The 22,732-nt window shown below is 43.3% G+C and overlaps 1 protein-coding gene across 1 annotated transcript in view; it reads left to right on the top strand.

Annotated features, from left to right (window-relative positions):
* Positions 1–1,098: 1,098 nt before the first annotated feature.
* WNK4 (WNK lysine deficient protein kinase 4) overlaps positions 1,099–22,732 on the top strand; it is a 112,877-nt gene continuing 91,243 nt past the window's right edge. Inside the window, exon 1 of the mRNA XM_060781278.2 lies at positions 1,099–1,569. Within this exon, the coding sequence (XP_060637261.2) occupies positions 1,171–1,569 (399 nt within the window). The 5' untranslated portion in view covers positions 1,099–1,170. The remainder of the gene's footprint in view (positions 1,570–22,732) is intronic.

Here is a 22,732-nt window from a genome sequence, read left to right as displayed (position 1 = left end):
ATAATCTGAATTATTTTTATTATCCGGGTTTCATGACAGTGTAGACTCATATAATCGGGTTCTAAATAATCTTAATTATTTTTATTATCCGGGTTTCATGAAAGTGTAGACTCATATAATCCAGTTCTAAATTGATAACTTGGAATATCTTTGATTATCTGGATTACATAGCAGTGTAGACTCATATAATCCAGTTCTAAACAGATAATCTGGATTATTTTTATTATCTGGATTATATGATAGTGTAGACTCATATAATCCAGTTCTAAATTGATAATTTGGAATATCTTTGATTATCTGGAATACATAGCAGTGTAGACTCATATAATCCAGTTCTAAACAGATAATCTGGATTATTTTTATTATCTGGATTATATGATAGTGTAGACTCATATAATCCAGTCCTAAAAAGATAATCTGGATTATCTTTGATTATCTGGATTATATGACAGTGTAATTCACTTCTAAACATAATCTGGATTATTTTTGTTATCTGGATTATATAGCAGCGTAGACTCATATAATCCAGTTCTAAACATATAATCTGGATTTTTTTTATTATCCGGATTATATGTTTGTGTAGACTCATATAATCCAGTTCTAAACATATAATCTGGAATTTTTTTATTATCCGGATTATATGTTTGTGTAGACATATAATCCACTTCTAAACAGATAATCTGGATTTTATTATATGGCAGTGTAGACTCATATAATCCACTTCTAAACAGGTAATCTGGTTTATTTTTGATTATCCGGATTATATGTTTGTGTAGACTCATATAATCCAGTTCTAAACAGATAATATGGTTTATCTGGTTTGATTACCTGGATTATATGGCAGTGTAGCTCCAACCGGAGTGTGAGCAGTCCCAGCAGTTGTGTGTCTACTATTGATTGAGTAGTGTCAGGTATGTTTCCCAACAGAGTGGCTGTCTTAGCTAGAGTAGTGTTAGTAGTTGGAGTGTTCTGTGTTACTACGAGGAGAGGAGGGGGCGTTCCGTGGGAGGCCTTGGCGCGTTTTGGAGCCGGGGGGCGGACCCTGACTCCCTCCCTCTCTCTCTCTCTCTCTCTCTCTCTCTCTCCCTTCGGGGCGGAGACGGGGGCGGGCCGAGGAGTCTCTCCTGGCCGAGGAGACGAGCCCCAGAAGGCTGACACATCCCGCGTCCGATGCTCATGCTGCGAGTCCCCGATCCGGGCTCGCTCCCGGCCCAAGTCGCCTCGGAGATGGACCACGACGAGGAGGAGGCGGCCAAGGCGAAGGCGGCGGCGTTCCTCCGGGCGCGGCGGCCCTCGGCTTACAAGATCAGCCTGCGGGGCTTCGACGGCAGCCCTTCCCCGAGAGAGGAGAGCCTTCCCCCGCTGCTGCCGCTCCTGCTGCCGGAGAGCCGCCCCCCGAAGCGGGAGGAAGAAGAGGAGACCGAGGAGGCCGAGACCCGCGCCGTGGCCACGTCCCCCGACGGGCGCTTCCTCAAGTTCGACATCGAGATCGGACGGGGCTCCTTCAAGACCGTCTACAAGGGGCTCGACACTGAGACCACCGTGGAAGTGGCCTGGTGTGAGCTGCAGGTGGGTGAGAAGCCCCCAGAGCCCCCCTGAGCGGGAGGAATGGCATGGGGCAACTTAGGCCTTCCTCCAAAGCCCCCTTCCTTTCCCCCTCCAGCCGCTTAACAATGTTAGAATGTTCAGACTGGCCAATAAGAAACCACATGCAAATTAGTAGGTCGAGATAGCTCATGCATGGGCCAACTTGAGCCTTTCAGGTGTTTTGGACCCCCTTCCTTTCCTCCCTCAGCTGCTTAAGAATGTTAGAATGTTGAGACTGGCCAATCAGAATCCATATGCAAATTAATAGGTCGAGATAGCTCATGCAGGGGCAAACTTGGGCTCTCCTTTCAAGTGTTTTGGACTCCAACTCCCATCATTCCTAATAGCCTTAGGCTCGCTCCTTCCTTTCCCTTCTCAACCACTTAAGAATGTTGAGATGGGCCAATCAGAAAACATATGCAAATTAGTAGGTCGAGATAGCTCATGCAGGGGCAAACTTGGGCTCTCCTTTCAAGTGTTTTGGACTCCAACTCCCAGCATTCCTAACAGCCTCAGGTCCCTTCCTTTTCCCCCTCAGCGGTTTAAGAATGTTAGAATGTTGAGAGTGGCCAATCAGAAACCATATGCAAATTAGTAGGTTGAGATAACTCATGCATGGGCCAACTTGGGCCTTCCTCCAGGTGTTTTGGACTCTAACTCCCATCATTCCTAACAGCCTCATCCCCCTTCCTTTTCCCCCACAGCCGCTTAAGAATTAGAGTGTTCAGGCTGGCCAATCAGAAATCATATGCAAATTAGTAAGTCAAGATAGCTCATGCATGGGCCACCTTGGGCCCTCCTTTCAGGTGTTTTGGACTCCAACTCCCAGCATTCCCAACAGCCTCAGGTCCCTTCCTTTTCCCCCTCAGCCTCTGCAGGTGAGTGAGGAGTGGTGCTAGGTATAGCCATGGGCCAACTTGGGCCCTCCAATGTTTTGGACTCCAACTCCCAGCATTCCTAACAGCTTCAGGCCCCTTCCTTCCCCCCCCCCCCCCAGCCTCTGCACATGAGTGAGAAGCCATGAGAGCACCTCAGATCTGGAGGAGTGGAGCTTGGTATAGCCACGGGTCAACTTGGGCCCTCCAGTAATTTGGACTCCAACTCCCAGCATTCCTAACAGCCTCAGGCCCCTTCCTTTTCCCCTCAGCCTCTGCAGGTGAGGGAGAAGCCCTGAGAGCCTCTCTGATCAGGAGGAGTGGAGCTCGGTATAGCCACGGGTCAACTTGGGCCCTCCAGTGTTTTGGACTCCAACTCCCAGCATTCCCAACAGCCTCAGGCCCCTTCCTTTTCCCCCTCAGCTGCTTAATAATGTTAGAATGTTGAGCCTGGCCAATCAGAAACTATATGCAAATTAGTAAGTCGAGATAGCTCATGCATGGACCAACTTGGGCCCTCCTTTCAGGTGCTTAAGTGGCTGAGAGGGACAAGGAAAGGGCCTGAGGCTGTTAGGAATGCTGGGAGTTGGAGTCCAAAACACCTGAAAGGAGGGCCCAAGTTCGCCCATGCCTGGTCTAGATCAAGGGAAGTAATTGTGCTTTTTTATTCTGCTTTGGTTAGCTCTCACCTGGAATACTTATTTGAAGGGATATCCCATTGAAAAGGTGGGCTAGCTTTGTTTTCCGCAGCTCTGGAGACCAGGACAAGGGGCAATGGGTTCAAACTACATGAAAACACAATTCCACCTCAAAGTTAGAAAGAACTGTTTGGCAGTGGTGGAGTCTTCTTCTCCAGAGGCTTGTAAGCAGAGGCTGGATGGCCATCAGTCAGGGGTGTTTTGAATGCAATTTTCCTGCTTCATGGCAGGGGTTGGACTGGATGGCCCATGAGATTCTATGATTCTATAATTCTGGATGTTTAAGCAGAGGCTGAATGGCCATTTGTGTTGATTATGCTTTTCCTGCATGGTAGGGAGTTTGGACTGAATGGCCCATGTCCAGGAACAGCCAGGAATCACAGAAAGTATAATTAGTAAAACTTGAACAGGAATACATCAACAGGAACATAGAAAACCTCCAGCATATGTTTAATCCAAACTCAAAGCTTGACTTGAACCAGGAACAAGAGAACTCAGGCTTAGCTTCTCACTCTAATGCAGCATTGCCTGAACTGAACTTAAAGTAAACAACTTGTTGTTTAATAGACACCCATAAAATCATGCAGCAATTTCTCTTCCAATTCTAGGATTCTATGATCTGTCAAAGGGCCCTTCCACACAGCTCAGGAGAATGTCAAGGCAGGTAATCTGCTTTGACTGGATTATCTGAGTCCACACTGCCATATAATCCAGTTCAATGTGGATTTTCTACAACTGTGTGGAAGGGGCCAGAGGTGTGGTTCTACATGGCCAATGGGTTTGGACTGGATGGCCCTTCCGAACTCTATGATTCTATGAAAGATAATAATAATAATAATAATAATAATAATAATAATAATCTTTATTTATACCCCACCACCATCTCTTCAAAGGGGACGGGGCGGCTTACATGAGGCCAAGCCGAGTGATACATTACAGCAGCATAAAATATAAACAACAAAATAACACCACAATAAAATAAATAAACCAATTAAGTAAAATAAACAGTACAAAATAACATAATGGTAAATAACGATGGAGGTCACTCATGTTGAAAGACCTCAGGGCAGGTGCCAGGTTAGGAAACAATTCCAATGTCATACTTAGAGCCATCCCAGGGCCCTCCCACAAAGCCATATAACCCAGAATATCAAGGCAGAAAATCCCACAATATCTGCTTAGATTAGTTAGATGAGTCCACACTGCCGGATAATCTGGGATAAGCAGAAAATCTGGGATCAGATTCCGAGATAAAATTGCACCTTTTTTCTAGATGTGTTACTGTTTAGCTTTTTTTGTGGAGGGGAAGGAGTTGGATACAGCCCAACCTATCTATCTATCTATTGGTGTCTTGTCTTGTTTGGTTCTCTTCCTAGAGTTTTTAATCTGTTTGATTGGTTGGTATGTGTTTTAATTGTTTATATATTTAGATTGTTTATATTTTAATGAGATGTGTTTGATTGTTTACCTGTGTGGCATTGAATTTTTGCTGGATTTATAAACCGCCTTGAGAGTCCCCTTCGGGGTCAAGAAAGGTAGGGCAGACATGAAGTAAATAAATAAACAAATAGAGTCCTTTGGATCACTGATTCCGACAATTGCCTTGGATAGACCACATATTATTTATATATTTAGATTGTTTATATTTTAATGAGAGGTGTTGTATTATTTACCTGTGTGACATTGAATTTTTGCTGGATTTACAAGTTGCCTTGAGTCTCCTTCGAGGTCAAGAAAGGTGGGGCAGAAATGAAGTAAATAAGTAAATAAATAAATAGAGTCCTTTGGGTCACTGATTCCAGCAATTGCATTGGATAGACCACATCAGCATTAGTTTCTTGGATATCGTTATCATGGTTTTCTATAGGCAAGCATATGTTCCGTCTCTCAAAAACTAGAGCTGATAGTGGGAAACTGGCTCCATTTATGGAATCAGAAAGTCGAATATTATCGGAAACAGGGCTAATATTTGAAGCGTCAACGTGTGTATTGGCTAATATAATGATTCCCTGAAAAGGGAGGCACATACCCGGCAAAGGATGGAAAGAGGACTAGGAGTATTTAACCAGATGAGGGAATGTTTTTGTGACACCGAAGTTCCATAGAAAGCAGAGCTTGAGAAAGTTAGGGTTTGCGACTGCAACTCACTGACTTCCCCAGCCAATATGATGGAAGTGTTGTCCCAAATGTGTACTTTATCAAGCTTGGTGAGGTGCATCAAAGTCCCGGGTGCAAGCTTTTTAGCTGTCTAGAGAAATCGATGATAATTTAAGACACTTTTGGACCCTCGGCAAATACAGACTTAGTTGGTACAGCACCAACATCAAACAGGGTTTCACAACTCATTATCATTTGTCATTGTTTGCTTAACGAGCCGCAGTGGCACAATGAGTTGAACCCATGTGCCGACTGAACTGCTGACCTGAATGTGTCCAGAGGAGGGCGACTAAAATGATCAAGAGTCTGGAGAACAAGCCCTATGAGGAGTGGCTTAAGGAGCTGGGCATGAAGAAGAGAAGGCTGAGAGGAGACATGATAGCCATGTATAAATATGTGAGAGGAAGTCACAGGGAGGAGGGAGCAAGCTTGTTTTCTGCTTCCCTGGAGACTAGGACGTGGAACAATGGCTTCAAACTACTAGAAAGGAGATTCTATTTGAACATTAGGAAGAACTTCCTGACTGTGAGAGCCGTTCAGCAGTGGAACTCTCTGCCCTGGACTGTGGTGGAGGCTCCTTCTTTGGAGGTTTTTAAACAGAGGCTAGCTGGCCATCTGTCAGGGGTGCTTTCAGAGGCGGCCCTAGGTAATTTTTAACGGTAAGCAAACAGTATTCCCCCCCCCCCCCCACCAATCACTGATGTATATTTTCTGTTCGTCGTGGGAGTTCTGTGTGCCATATTTGGTTCAATTCCATCATTGGTGGAGTTCAGAATGCTCTTTGATTGTAGGTGAACTATACATCCCAGTAACTACAACTTGCATATGTCGAGGTCTATTTTCCCCCAAGAGCGCCTCAAGAGCACCCCTGGGCAAAATCAACTCTACCACGAATGCTTACTTTGCGTAATGAGTTGAGCTGCCCCTGGGTGCTTTGAATGCAATGTTCCTGCTTCTTGGCAGGGGGTTGGACTGGATGGCCCATGAGGTCTCTTCTAACTCTATGATTCTATGAAGGTCAGCGGTTCAAATCTGCAGGACGGGGTGAGCTCCTGTCTCTCAGCTCCAGCTTCCCATGCAAGGACATTAGAGAAGCCTCCCACAAGATGGTAACACATCTGGGCATCCCCTGAGATGGCCAATTATCTCACAACAGAAGCGACTTGCAGTTTCTCAAGTCACTTCTGACACAATAAAAAAAATGTTGCCTTCACTCCTTTGTCTTCTTGAGACAATTTGGCCTGTGGAAGTTTGTTTATGGACTTCTGAAGTCCATAAACTCCAAAAGTTTACGAGGCTCCTTCTACACAGCCGTTGTTCTTTGGGTCGGGGTTCTTCGGGTTCTTTTCCGTTTTTTTACCTCTTTGAACGGGTTCACAGAACGACACAGACAGAAGACGGCTTTGTTCAAATCATTATGTTCCATTTGGAAAGGTAGGGGAAGATGGCTACACTGTAATTGTTGTGTTTGGAAGTAGAGTAAGATGCATCCACGCATCAGACAGTCCAGGAAACATCAATAACAAAGCAATTTTCCCCTCCTGACTTGAAAAACGACAGTGCCAATTTGACAGGTTGTTCTTTGGCAGGGTTTTTAGAGAATTTTGTGTGTGTGGAGGAGGATCTCCTTGAGAGACAACTGAGATCTGCCTCTTTGAGTCCCAAATAAGACGTTTTGAATGGCTCAGACCAGGTTGAATGAGTTGCTGGTGTGAAACCGAAGGAGATCACCGTTCCCAGCCTCCCTTTGTGGGATTCTGGAAGTTCTAGTTGCAAAAAAAAGGGAGCTTCAGCAAGAACTGTTCTACACAGTACACTCTCGGAACAAGTAGTGAATGTATCTATTTGGCTGCATGTGGGAAGGAAAGCAAAGAATGCACAAACCTTCCTGTAAATTGCCCTGTGACAGCATACACCTGAAAGGGGAGGATCCTGATTTATAATTTATTGCTTTTATTTATATCCTGCCCTTCCGCCAGTGAGCTCAAGATTGTGTTCATAGCTCTGCTCCTCACAGTATCCTCACAACAGTTTTGTGAGGTAGTCCCAAGTCACCAATGAGTTCCATTGTTTAGTGTGCAAATGAACCTGGATTTCAACAGTTTCAATCTAGTAGTGTAACTACTATACACCCAGATTCTTCCTACTAGAGCTGCTAAATCATATGATACATAGAAGAGCTATTTATTTATTGTGTCAGGAGCGAACCAAACCAGTTGTATTGCATTAAAAAACAGACAAACAAACAAAACACAATGACCAGTAGCTGGCCACTTGGAGTGCCTCTGTGTTGCTGCAAGAAGGTCCTCTATTGTGCATGTGGCAAGGCTCAGGCAGAGGCGGCCCTAGGTAATTTTCAAAGGTAAGCAAACAGTATTCCCCCCCCCCCCAACCAATCATTGATATGGAGCAGGAACGAGAGGGGCTAGGCGAGGCTCAAGGGGCCGGCCCCTTCGGGAACAGGATTGCCCGGCAGTGAGGCAAGGAAGCCGAGGTTCCCTCCAGACTGCTAGGGCTGTTGTGAGCCGAGGGGGTGCTCCTCAAGTAGCAGTTGAGGGGTATTTACAGAGGCGCCTCTGTGCCCCTGGCAAAAAAAAGTGTACCGCAACTGCTTACTTTGCATAATGGATGAGCCGCCCCTGGGCTCAGGTTGCATTGCAGCAGGTGGTCTGTGGTTTGCTCTTCTCCACACTCGTGTGTCGTGGATTCCACTTTGTAGCCCCATTTCTTAAGGTTGGCTCTGCATCTCGTGGTGCCAGAGTGGTGTCTGTTCAGCGCCTTCCAAGTCGCCCAGTTTTCTGTGTGCCCAGGGGGGAGTCTCTTATTTGGTATCAGCCATTGATTGAGGTTCTGGATTTGAGCCTGCCACTTTTGGACTCTCGCTTGCTGAGGAGTTCCAGCGAGTGTCTCTGTAGAACTTAGAAAACTATTTCTTGATTTAAGTCGTTGGCGTGCTGGCTGATACCCAAACAGGGGATGGGCTGGAGATGTCACTGCTTTGATCCTTTCGCTATTGGTTGCTACTTCCCAACGGATGTCAGGTGGTGCAATCCTGGCTAAACAGTGTAATTTCTCCAGTGGTGGAGGGCACAGACCCCCCGTGATAATAGAAGAGCTTAAATAGGAATATAATGGAAATCACAAAGAGCCTCAGGTCCCTTCTACGCTGCCATATAATCCAGATTATCAAATCAAACAATCCACATCGTCTGCTTTGAGCTGGATTATATATATGAGTCTACACTGCCATATAATCCAGTTCAAAGCAGATAATCTGGATTTTATATGCCAGTGTAGAAGGAGCCCCAGAGTAGTTGCATTCTGTTGATACCAGCAAACTTTCTCTATTCTTCATATTTGGGCATTCGGTGCAGAGTTATAGGAGCCTAACTGGAAATCATGATCCTTCAATATGTACTCTGAAATCCCACCAGTGCATGGAAATAGATTATACTTTCCCTGTGTTCAGAAGCACACCTACATTGTTACACTGTTGTTACACTGTTCTCCAAGGCTGGAAAACATTTGCACACACATTCCAGCGATGAATTTTGGCAGAAGTAGAGACTCTCCACCACCGCCACCTCCTTCTCCTCCTCCTCCTCTTCTTCCTCCTCCTCCTCTTCTTCTTTTTCCTCTTCCTCCTCCTCCTCTTCTTCTTCCTCTTCTTCCTCTTCCTCTTCTTCCTCTTCCTCCTCCTCCTCCTCCTCCTTTTCTTCCTCTTCTTCTGCAGCAGGTTACATTGTTGTTTTCTGTAGTTCCAACAGGATGAGTGTATATAACAAAGTATATTGGCAAATTCTTGTCTGTGAATCGGCACAGATGAGTATACTGAAGATATGGCACCTACTCATGCTTTACCGCTGCATCAAGTTCCTATGGAGGGAAAGGGAGGACATACTGGTTGGCAGCTACCTTCCTGTTGGCTCTGTTTGCCATAGGGATTACATTCAACAGAGTTCAATGTGACTTGCTTGGCACAGCACTACCAGTCATGTGTTGTAAAGGTGTATAAAGCAGGCAGATTCTCATCTCCTTTAATGCTGGGGAGATGTGTGTTATTCTGTGATCCTTATTGAAATGGTGGCAGTTCTCTTAAAATAATTGAAAACTGACATTAAAATAAAAATAATTAAAGCAATGTTGGGTTGCTGCGCATTTGGGGGGGGGGGTGTATAGGCATGTTCCAGTAGCATTCTCTCCTGATGTTTTGCCTGCTCTGTGACTGGCATCGTAAGAGGTTCTGTTGCTAGTGAGGCAAGTGGGAGACATATAGATATAGATATAGATATCTGTGAAATGTCCAGGATGGGAGAAAGAACCCTTGTCTGTTTGAAGCGTGTGAATGTTGCAGTTAGCAAACTTGATGAGCACTGAGTAGCCTTTGCAGTTGCAAGATCAAATCAGTGAGGGTATTAGCGTTGAGATATCTTGGCTCTTGTGCCTGGAGGCATCCTTTGTTTGGAAAGCGTTAACTGGCATTTGATTGTTTGCTGTCTGGAGTTCTCCCGTTTCTGAGTGGTGTTCTTTATTTACTGCCTTGATTATGGTGGCTTTTAATACTGGTAACCGGATTTTGTTCATTTTCATGGTTTCGTCCCTTCTGTTGAAATTGTCCACATGCTTGTGTAATTCAATGGCTTGTCTGTTGGCCTAGGTGGGAATGTTTCAATTGGCCACCTTGGTTAGCATTTGATGGTCATCTGCGTGCATTCAGAAGAAGATCTACAAGCCACTCTAAACACCTTCACAGAAGCATACACAAAGCTTGGCCTGTCACTGAACATTGAGAAAACCAAAGTACTGTTCCAGCAGTCACCAGCCATCCCCTCTCCAATGCCAGAGATACAGCTTAATGGTGTAACATTAGAAAATGTTGACCATTTCCGCTACCTTGGCAGCCACCTCTCCACAAAAGTCAACATCCACACCGAAATACAACACTGCCTGAGCTCTGCGAGTGCAGCATTTTCCCGAATGAAGCAGAGAGTGTTTGAGGACCGTGACATCCGTAGGGATATCAAGGTGCTTGTCTATAAAGCTATTGCCCTCCCAACCCTGCTATATGCCTGCGAAACGTGGACTGTCTACAGATGTCACATGCAACTCCTGGAGCGATTCCATCAGCGCTGCCTCCGGAAAATCCTGCAAATCTCTTGGGAAGACAAGCAGACAAATGTCAGTGTGCTGGAAGAAGCAAAGAACACCAGCATTGAAGCGATGATCCTCTGCCATCAACCCCGCTGGGTTGGCCATGTTGTCCGGATGCCTGACTACCATCTCCCAAAGCAGTTGCTCTACTCTGAACTTAAGAATGGAAAACGGAACGTTGGTGGACAGGAAAAGAGATTTAAAGATGGCCTCAAAGCCAACCTTAAAAACTCTGGCATAGACACTGAGAACTGGGAAGCCCTGGCCCTTGAGCGCTCCAGCTGGAGGTCAGCTGTGACCAGCAGTGCTGCAGAATTCGATGAGGCACGAGTGGAGGGTAAAAGAGAGAAACGTGCCAGGAGGAAGGCGCGTCAAGCCAACCCCGACCGGGACCACCTTCCACCTGGAAACCAATGCCTTCACTGTGGGAGAAGATGCGGGTCAAGAATAGGGCTCCACAGCCACCTACGAATCCACAAGGAAACCCATCATGGAAGACCATCTTACTCGTCCAATGAGGGATCGCCTAAGTAAGTAAAGTAAAGGCCTGATAGTTTTTAGATGTGGCTTGTTACTGCCTGGGGGAATCCTTTGTTGAGAGGTGATTAGCTGTCCCTGATTGTTTCTTGTCTGGAGTTCCCCTGTGTTTGAGTGTTGTTTTTTATTTATGTTATAATTGTAGAGTTCTTTTTAATACTGGTAGCCAGATTTTGTTCATGTTCATGGTTTCCTCCTTTCTGTTGAAATTGTCCACATGCTTATGTAATTCAATGGCTTCTTTGTGTAGTCTGAGATGATGGTTATCAGAGTGGTCCAGCATTTCCGTGTTCTCAAATAATGATCTGTGTCCAGGTTGGTTCATCAAGTACCTATAACTGACTTCTCTGGTTGAGTTAGTTTGCAGTGCCTTTCATGTTTTTTTATTTGTGTTTGGCAGTCCCTATGTGGACTTGTTCACAGCTGCATGCTAAACAGTAGTCTCCGGCAGTGATTAGAGCAGTGGTTCTCAACCTGGAGTTCCCAGGTGTTTTGGCCTACAACTCCCAGAAATCCCAGCCAGTTTACCAGCTGTTAGGATTTCTGGGAGTTGAAGGCCAAAAACATCTGGGGACCCCAGGTTGAGAACCACTGGATTAGAGGATCCCTCTTATCCTTTGCTGAATGTAGCATTTGTTGATTTTTTTTTTTAGTGGGCCTGTAGATTGATTGTAGGTTGTGTTTCTCACAACATTGTAAGGCAGTGTTTTGTAAAACTTTCTGTGAACAGGGATACATCATAGAGACAGTGTGGATGAAAGATTTTCAACATTATTATTTATTAGGTTAGGTAAAGGCAAAGGTTTTCCCCTGACATGAAGTCCAGTCGTGTCTGACTCTGGAGTGTGGGGCTCATCTTCATTTCTAAGCTGAAGAACCGTCGTTGTCCATAGATACCTCCAAGGTCATGTGGCCGGCATGACTATGGAGCGCCCTTACCTTCCCATCGGAGCGATACCTATTGCTCTACTCACATTTGCATGTTTTCGAACTGCTAGGTTGGCAGAAGCTGGGGCTGACAGCAGAAGCTCATGCTGCTCCCCGGATTTGAACCTGCAACCTTTCGGTCAACAAGCTCAGCAGCTCAGCGCTTTTGCCCACTGCGCCACCAGGGGCTCCATATTATTTATTATTTATTTAACATTTCTACCCCATCCTTCTCAACCCCCGAAGGGGGACTCAGGGTGGCTTACACTGGCAGCAATACCAGTGTATGCCAACACATACAGAATACATACACAATATATCACAGCATTACACATTAAATAAAACCATTAAGTTAAAAAATCCATTTAAAAACATTATTAGCAACCATATAGCCATATCCAAACCAATTCAGCATCCAAAGACTTTGTCAGAGCCTGTCCATTGTCAGTTCACTAAATTTTGCAATCGTTATCAATCCTGCTCCCCAAATGCCTGGTCCCAGAACCATGATTTAAGCTTCTTCCTGAATTTATTTATTTATTTATTTATTTATTTATTTGTCGTGCCAGGGCAACCAGTCAATTGCATTACATTTCTAACAGAACAAAACAAACAGACAGACAGACAGACAAAACACAAAATTTGCAAGTTGGGTAGTTGATTAAATGTCCTTTGACCAGTATCTGGCCACTAGGAGTGCTTCTGGTGTTGCTGCAAGAAGGTCCTCCATGGTGCATGTGGCAGGGCTCAGGTTGCATTGCAGCAGGTGGTCTGTGGTCTGCTCTTCTCCGCACTCGCATGTCATGGATTCCACCTTGTGGCCCCATTTCTTGAGGTTGGCTCTGCATCTCGTGGTGCCAGAGCGCAGTCTGTTCAGCGCCTTCCAAGTCGCCCAGTCTTCTGTGTGCCCAGGGGGGAGTCTCTCATTTGGTATCAGCCATTGGTTGAGGTTCTGGGTTTGAGCCTGCCACTTTTGGACTCTCGCTTGCTGAGGTGTTCCAGCAAGTGTCTCTGTAGATCTTCCTGAAGGAAAGAAGGGATGGAGCTGACATAATTTCACTGGGGAGCGTGTTCCACAGGCGACGGGCCACCACTGAGAAGGCCCTGCCTCTTGTCCTCAGCCTTGAAGGTCAGTAGAGCAGTTGAAGGAAATGTTGGATGCCTTTGGAGCTAATAGCGAGGCAGTTTTCTGTCATATTGTGCATGAGATGAAACATATTGCTGTGGGCAGCATCTGAGCAAACCACAGAGTTTCCATCCATGATTTACTGTGACTCTCAAACCTAGCAATCTGATTTGTCTACCTAAACAAGCTAAAAAAATACATCCAGATCAAACTGTGGTTTGTGATTTTGTTTTGTCTGGGGAGACAAAACAGATTTCCAGGTTCAAGGTACCTCAACAAACAAGCCAGGAAGAGAAGGCAAGAGGTTTGTTTAATCACTCTCATTAAAAGCAGTGGTGGCAACTGGTAAATTAAATCAGAATTCTACAGGTTTCTGATGTTGTTGCATGTGAACATGGTTGCTGTGAAAATTGCATCTTCAAGTCAAGTTTTCAAGAACTAAATGGTTTTTAAAATACAGAACCTGCTATCTTCAGTAGTTTACATTTTCAGATATTCTGATCACCAGGAGACCTGTGGTTTAAGATTATGCCGGGAAGCACAGAGCAGGATTCAGCCTCCTACCTCTCCTTTCTCCACTTCCCACCTCATACTGCCTTCTCAACTCTCTGGCTCACATTGTTCTAGCTTCCAAATTCTTGCCCGCCTTGTTGCTGCCAAAAGAACATAGTCTTCAGTCCTGAAACAAGCTTCACCTCTCCCATCCTTCACAATTCTCTCCTTTCTTTAGTTCCACATTCCTTCTTTCCTTTAGCCTCCCGTCTCCACCCATTCTTCTCTTAGGTTCCTGCTCTTGTTTATTGGGACATTTTGGGCACTTGGCCCATTGTATCTCTACCTTCTAGAAGTCCTCCTCACATCACTGGCCAGTGTTTAGTCATTCCACCTGCCTGGGATCATTCATTTCCCTGCCCTTGGTTAACAGAGCAACACACTCTCTCCCCTTTGCAGGCCCTGAGTCAGGTTTGTCCCAAGCAGCATGACCTTTCTCTTCCTCATAGAAACAGAACTATAGTATTTGTCTGTATGCTTTTGCTGGCATTGTTCGCCACGAGAATGTTTCTGAACTTTCCATTGCAAGCAATTAGGAGTGAATGGACGGCAAGTTTGAAGTTGAAAAACAAATAGCCATTACTTTTTGGCCTATGCAAATAAGTTAGGAAATCCAAATAGGATATTGAAGAATACTGTTTTGTTTCGAACAAGTTGTTGTTTAATGTATTGTCGAAGGCTTTCATGGCCGGAATCACTGGGTTGTTGTAGGTTTTTTCGGGCCATGTTCTAGAGGCATTCTCTCCTGACGTTTCACCTGCATCTGTGGCAAGCATCCTCAGAAATAGTGAGATCTGTTGGAAAAAGGAAAATGGGTTTATATATCTGTGGAATGACCAAGGTGGGGCAAGAACTCTTGTATGTTGGAGCTAGTGTGAATGCTTCATCTGACCACCTTGATTAGCATTTGATGGCCTGGCAGTTGTTTGGTGTGGCTTGTTGGTGCCTGGGGCAATCTTTTGTTGAGAGGTGATTAGATCTTGATTGTTTCCTCTCTGTTGTTTTACTATTGTAATTTTAGAGTTTTTTAATACTGGTAGCCAGATTCTGTTCATTTTCATGGTTTCCTCCTTTCTGTTGAAATTGTCCACATGCTTGTGGATTTCAATGGCTTCTCTGTGTAGTCTGACATGGTGGTTGTGAGAGTGGTCCAGCATTTCTGTGTTCTCAAACAATATGCAGGTTGGTTCATCAGGTGCTCTGCTATGGCTGACTTCTCTGGTTGAAGTTGTCTGCAGTGCCTTTCATGTTCCTTGATTCGTGTTTGGGCAATGCTGCGTTTAGTGGTCCCTATGTAGACTTGTCCACAGCTGTATGGTACACGGTAGACTCCTGCAGAAGTGAGAGGATCCCTCTTGTCATTTGCTGAACGTAGCATCTGTTCGATTTTCTTGGTGCGCCTGTAGATAGTTTGTATGTTGTGTTTCCTCATCAGCTTCCCTATGCGGTCAGTGGTTCCCTTGATGTATGGCAATAACACTTTTCCTCTGGATGGATCTTTGTCTTTACTCTCGTGGCTTGTTCTTGGTCTTTCAGCTCTTCTGATGTCTGAGGTGGAGTATCCATTGGCCTGGAGAGCCCAGTTGAGGTGGTTCAGTTCAAGTTGTTGTTTGCTGCAAGTCATAGTACAAGATCAAATTTGAATTTAAATTCTGTAGCCTTCCAATATGTTAAGATACAACCAGCAGAAAAGTAAAGACTATTAGAAGTTTAGGTTCAGTTAACATCTGGAGAACAACGTGATTTTTGCTCCTGGTCAGAATCAATGAGGTAAAACTTGGGCTTTCACTACACAGATATCTATAAATGCAATGTTAATACACAAATGTCCTATTACTATAAACTTCAGTACAAATACCAATTGGAGTAATGAGAAAAATATCAAACTAACTCGTATAATACACAAGCATGGGCAACAAACACTTAGGGCCAATTTACAACAGTGAAACAAACATAAAATACACGTTTTTCAAAATATTGTGTCAGATCTTCCAAAGGTCGTGTGGACAAACTTCAACATATCCAATATTGTCCCATGTGAATTCAAAAATGTGATAAACAGTCTTGGGAATACAACAAAGTTCCCAGGTGTTTTTATGTCCTTGTTTCAAGAGAAGTATTTGTCCACACGACCTTCGGAAGATCTGAAGGTGTATTATATTTTTCTCATTACTCCAATTGGTATTTGTATGAAGTTTATAGTAATAGGACATTTGTGTATTAATGTAAAACTTGGGCTAGCATTTAAATAATATATCAATAACTGTATGCCTCCCAATTATGTGGGCTTACCTGCAGTTGGTAAGTTCTGGCCATTCTACTTGACTGTATTGATATGGCTTTCTTCATAGAAGACCACCTACTGCAATGCAACCTGAGCCCTGCCATATGCACAATGGAGGAACCTTCTTATAACAACATCAGAGGCACTCCAAGTGGCCAGCTACTAGTCAAAGGGCATTTAGTATAATGCCAAGTTTTTAAACTTCGTGTTTTCTCAAATACATTGATTTGCTCCTGATACAATAAATAAAAATAGAATACATGCATTTAAATCAGTACAACTTAACTGAAAATGCATCTACATTGTAGAATTAGTTCAGTTTGACATCAGTTTATTTGCTATAGCCCAATGCTATGGGTCATAAGTTGGGGACCCCTCCCCCCAGCACCAACTGCTGCTCTGGGCCAGAGTGAAGAGAGAGGGGGCCAGAAGACAATTCCACCTTGTCTCCTGTGCTATGCTAATAATATAATATAATATTTATAATATAATAATGTAATGCAATATAATACTACTACTACTAATAGTATGATATTATAATTATATATTTTATACTAGCTGTCCGTTGCCACGCGTTGCTGTGCCCCAGTCTGGTGAGCCAGAAAATAAAGTAACGAGAAAGTGTTGGTTTCTAATATATATAATTTCTTTATGTTCGTGCAGTTCAGAATGCTCTTTGATTGTAGATTAACTGTAAATCCCAGCAACTGTAACACCCAAATGTCAAGGTCTATTTCCCCCAAACTCCATCTGTGTTCATATTTGGGCATATTGAGTTTTACTGCCAAGTTTGGTCCAGAACCATCATTGTTTGAGTCCACAGTGCTCTCTGGATGTAGGTGAACTACAACTCCCAAAGTCAAGGTCAATGCCCACCAAACCCTTCTGGGATTTTCTGTTGGCCATGGGAGTCCTGTGTGCCACGTTTAGATCACTTCCATCATGGGTGGAGTTCAGAATGCTCTTTGATTGTAGGTGAACTATAAATCCCAGCAACTACAACTCCCAAATGACAAACACAATTTTTTGAGTGATGGTCACTCCTTGGGTTAGTTGGTGTCTTGTGGCCAAATTTGGTGTCAATTCACTCAGTGGTTTTTTAGTTATGTTAATCCCACAAACGAACATTACATGTTTATTTATATAGATTACATGTAATATTACTAATAATATTACAGTATAATGGTATAGTACACGGCGCTCCTTACAGTCATGCTGGCCCATGACCTTGGAGGTGTCTATGGACAACCCCGGCTCTTCAGCTTAGAAATGGAGATGAACACAAATAAATAAATAAATAAATAATCCTGGAAGAAGTAGTTTGGCGAGGAACCAGATGCTTTGGCAGAGGAGGTTAAAAAATGTGTAAAGCTACACCTCCCGCGATGCCATAGCATTGAGCCACGGTAGCTAAAATTGTGTTAAACTGCATTAATTTTTACCATATAGATCCACCCTGAATCATGACTAATGCACATCCCATTGATTTTTATTGAGTTTACTCTTTCTGAACCCAATAATTAATAACATTCAAATTATCTGCATTAAATTTTTGGATACAATTCTAAAGAAAATTACTATAAAGGGACTTTCAGGTCAGGAGTAGGAGCTTCCAGAAACCTACATTTTCCTCATACTAATTATGGGATATTGCTGTTGTTTTATGACGTATTGTCTTGCTAATAGATTGACCCTGTTTGTCCTGTGTAGGTGGCAAAAGGACAGGTGATGGCAAATAACTGCAAGCTGGATATGTGAATGAGTTCATAACTGAAGTCCGGAGAGTATAAATACATCAAAAATTCAGGATTCTGCCATTTAATTGTTGTGCTTCGTTTAATTATCCCTATTCATCTATTATAAATTTTCAAAGTCTAAAAAAAATGAAGCAATGTGTTGTTGTCTTCTCCTTGCATACCAGTTTTGGTGCCCCAGAAATGTGGCTAGCTTGCTTTCTGCATATACACTCACAAATCTGTGTTTTTAATGCAGATGAGCTTGTAACTGTGCTACTGGATGTTAGAGGCCAGGGGATCTTCTTTTGCATCTTCTTGCACATCATTGATGTCCAAAGTTCCACCTCAGTACTTCCAGGCATTTGGTCTTACTAGGTCCCAAGTCCGTATTTGCAAAAAGGATATGTTTTCCTTAAACTGTTGGTTAGAGGATAGTAACTGAGTGAAGGGCAGATCTTGAAGGAGCCTGTTTGCTTTCTCTCGTCATGCACTGAGGCTTCTTGGGCCTTGATTCTTGTCCTCGCATCTTATCCATACTGTTGTAGGTTTGATAAGTCACCTGTGTTAAAGGCTCTGATAGATGTGTTTTCAGGGGGACAGATAGATTTCTCTCTGCAGCAGAGACTTGAGTACTTAAATATCTCTTGTGGAAGGAACATCCTATGCAGAGCTTGGAAAAAGAACATTTTCAGACCATAGCTTTTGGAAACCCTGAGCAGTTTGAAGGATTCTGAAAGTCATCGTTGAGCCTGTTATCCCAGGTTATAGCGGTGGCCAGGGGAGCTTTCACACAATTAAAACTTGCTGCGCCCATACCTTGTGAAGTCAGACTTGGCCACGGTGGTCCACACTCTTGTTACATCCAGGATAGACTACTGCAACGCACTTTACGTGGGGTTGCCTTTGAAGACTGCTCGGAAGCTTCAAATAGTCCAATGAGAGGCAGCCAGGTTAATAACTGGGGCGGCATACAGGGAGCACACAACTCGCATGTTACGCCAGCTCCACTGGTTGCCAGTTTGCTACCCGGCACAATTCAAGCTTTTGGGACAGTGCAATAGGAAACCAGTCTTCAAAGGCAGCCCCATGTTAGAGTGCATTGCAGTAATCTATTCGGGATGTAACAAGAGCGTGGACCACCATAGCCAGATGAGACTACCCAAGGTACGGTATGATCTTTCCCTTGGATCTTGGACCTGTGGAGCTGAGGATAGTTGAGGAAGTTCTGCACATATTCAGAAGTGACAATTGTTGCTTCCTCTGGGCAAGAGTTGAAGAAGTCATTTGTGGGAGGGGAGGTGGGGGTAGAATGGGAAACCAAGAGTGGAGGCAAGGCAAGACAAAGCATGGCATGACTATATCAGTTCTGTTCACTTCTTTCTCTCCCATATGGCTGCATGAAAAAAGCTTTGGTGGGAAGGGGTGATACTGGATGGACATAGCAATCTGCCCGTATACTGTATATCATTCTATCTATTCCTTTTTTTAAATAAATTGTTTATTGAATTTTTTACATGTACAGATTAAAAATTAAAAAGAAAAATCAGAAAAGAAAAGAAAAAACAAAACAAAAAATACAATAAAACCACATACACAATCACAGATTCACCTTCCCACCTCTAACCCTCCACCACTGTTACTACAAACAGTTGAAGAAAAGCCCTATTCTAAGAGTTGGGAAGGGGAAGGATTGTGTGGGTAGGGTATACAGAATGGGTAAACACCAGGTAAGGAAGTGGGGGTGGGCGACACACTATACTAAAAGTATCTTTGAGCTTTCGGTCTTCTTTATCATGAATAACATTTGCTTCTTATTTATTTCTACTTTAGTCTTCTCTTCTTTTTTCCCCCCTCCCAATCCCGCCAAAAGGATAATCTGAGTATCTAAATCAATATACTTGTGTATTTCTGGCTTAAATAGTCTTTTACCAGTTACCAATCTGTTTCTGATTTAATTATTTCTAGATTTCTTCTTTTAAATAATTGAGTCAATTTATCTATATTTCTAATCTATATAAATAAAAAGGTAATGTTCGTTTGTGGGATTAACAGAACTCAAAAACCATTGGACAAATTGACACCAAATTTAGACACAAGACCCCTAACAACCCAATGTATGTCCTTCACTCAAAAACATTGAGTTTGTCATTTGTGAGTTGGAGTTATAGTTGCTGGGATTTATAGTTCACCTAAAATCAAAGAGTATTCTGAACTCCACCAATGATGGAATTGAACCAAACTTGGTACACAGTTCTCCCATGACCAACAGAAAATACCAGAAGGGTTTGGTGGGCAGTGTCCTTTGATTTTAGAGTTGTAGTTCACCTACATTCAGAGAACACTGTGGACTCAAACAATGATGGATCAGGACCAAACTCTACACGAATACTCAATATGCCCAAATGTGAACTCTGGTGGAGTTTGGGGAAAATAGAATCTTGACATGTGGGAGTTGTAGTTGCAGTTTCTCAGGTCACTCCTGACACGACAAAAAAAAGTTGCTGGAATTTATAGTTCACCTACAATCACAGAGCATTCGTTCATCCGGAGAGGCTCTGCTCGCGATCCTGCCTGCGTTGCAGGCGCATTTGGTGGGGATGAGGGACAGGGCCTTCTCTGTGGTTGCCCCCCGACTTTGGAACACCCTCCCCAAAGACATTAGACTAGCACCCACATTGGCAGTCTTTAGGAAGAACTTGAAGACTTGGCTATTCCGATGTGCCTTTCCGGAATAGGAAAATCCCAGCACTTTGTCCCAGAAGCACTTTACTAGAGTTTAAGACTCTCTGCACACTGCACTTGCCCAGAAATCCAATCATGCCACCTTTCATACCCAGCACTTTTTTAATCTGTACCCATAACTGGCCCGGCCCTGCTTTTTACTGCGTAGCGGTGTAATGTTTTGTCATTGCTTTATGTTTTTAATTTGCTTTGAATTGTATTTTGTTGTTATGCTGTTGTTGTGTTGAGGCCTTGGCCTTTGTAAGCTGCATCGAGTCCTTCGGGAGATGCTAGCGGGGTACAAATAAAGTTTAATAATAATAATAATAATAATAATAATAATAATAATAATTCTGAGCCCCACCAATGATAGAATTGGGCCAAACCTCCCACACAGAACCCCCATGACCACCAGAGTGGGCCACAGCAAGACGTGGCAGGGGACGGCTAGTTTCTAATAATTTTGATAGCCAATCCTGTGTTTTGGGTATATCTTTCAATCTCCACAACCTGCAATACACTGTTATTGCTGCAGTTGTTATGTAGGGTTATCTGTTCCAAATGGCATTGGCTACCCAGTCATGGAAGGCATTTGCCATCTCTACTGTGCAAAATCTTTTTGTAACTGGATGTACCAGGATTGAAACTGAATGCTTTTGCATGTAAAACGATTGCTCAACCATGGAGTTCCATGGATGTTGTGGGGTGAGATGGGGACAGAAACTCAATTCCAAAGAAACCAATGCAAATGCAGGCAGTGCTGTGCAGCCATGGGAGATGTTTTGGCTGTTCAGCAATAGCCCTTTACACCTATGGAGTTTAATGACAGTTTTGGGGACATTTTCTGGATCATATGAGAGCCTGTTTCCAGGAAGACAAAGACAAAAAGTCCCTCTGGAAATCTTTTGGGTCTCTGGCAATAGGAGAGAGAGAGAGTGAAAAAATAGGCAGTAAACTGCTGGAGCCAAATTGCATCCCTTAGGGTCTGATTTAGTCATGGACCTTTACTACCTTCTTTATATAACAAGTGGATGAGGAAGTTAATAAATGTTTAGGCTTCTTTTCAGTGCAACCTTCTCAGAATAGCTAAAAAGTTGGTGTCCCGGAATTACTCCTTCAATTTGCAGATGCTTTTCGGGAGGCCAACTAAAAATAAGAAGTATTTATTAAGTCCTCCCAAAGTCATCTTTTTTTTCTTTTTTAAGCAGGACTTGTGCTAGGGATAAGCCTCTTGCACAAACACGGGATTTTCTGTCACTTGTTCTCCTTAAAGAAAAAAAAAAGCTCCGCTGTGTCCTATTTTTTCCTGCAGTTCTTCATTATGCTGCCTTTTAAAACATCTGTGGTTAGCAAGCCACAGATCCGAGCATTTAGTACCCTGCCACCCCCTCTGCAAAAAGTCCTGCCTAGGTCTATTTCTGTTTTCCAGATGTGAATTTCAAGCAAGATTTTATGGATTGGTCTTCTTTGGGGGGTGAGGGATAGGGAAGGATGCAGGGAGGGAGGTCTTGAGCACATTTAAGGGTAAATAAATATTTGTTGAAGGTATTGAAACATGTTGCGTTAAGCAAATTTCAGTCAAGTCCAATATAGAAGACACAATAATATTGCACCCAGGCAAGAGAAAAAAAGAACAGAAAAACTTGACTCTCATTAGCAGAGTTAAAACATAAACTTGCAATGTTACAAACAGTGCAACAAGCTTACATAGTCTTTGTAAGCAATACAATACAGAATAAGGCTTCTTCATCTTCATCCATTATTGGATGATTGTCATGATTACGGATTGGTAATATGGATGATGCAATTGGACCACGATTTTAGTTAGGAGATGTATTGGATTGTGATTTCATGTAATATTGTGTATTATGTTTTTTATGGTTTTAATTGTATACTGTGCACTGTATATTTTGTTGTAAACCGCGTTGAGTCGCCAATTAGGCTGAGAAACGGCGGTATACAAGGACAGTAAATAAATAAATAAATAAATAAATAAAATTCAAATGAGAGAGCGGTAGAAATGGTTGAGCAAAATGCCTGAGCAAAGGCTCCTCAGAGCAAAAGCTGAACTGCATTCTAAAAACCATACAGTTATACCCCACCGGGTGTGATCCAAACTTACTAGTTGACCTACATTAGCAGCTGCACATAATAATTAACAGCATAAGGTTTTCTTTAACACCTACACATACTTGATCCTGTTACGACTTATTGTAACAAAGCGGAATCAGGAAAACGGGGTGCATCTCTTGGGAGTCTTTATAGAACAGAGAGCAGAGACAGTGTTTGGGGATCAGTACCAACAGGCCTAGAGAAATATTTTGAATTCATTAATGCCGTTCACCTTAAGAACAGACAAACATCCCGAGCTCTGAGGATTA

Source organism: Anolis sagrei, chromosome 6 (genome assembly GCF_037176765.1).
Source record: "Anolis sagrei isolate rAnoSag1 chromosome 6, rAnoSag1.mat, whole genome shotgun sequence".
NCBI classification, from domain to species: Eukaryota; Metazoa; Chordata; class Lepidosauria; order Squamata; family Dactyloidae; genus Anolis; species Anolis sagrei.
This window is presented reverse-complemented; position numbering and strand designations above follow the sequence as displayed.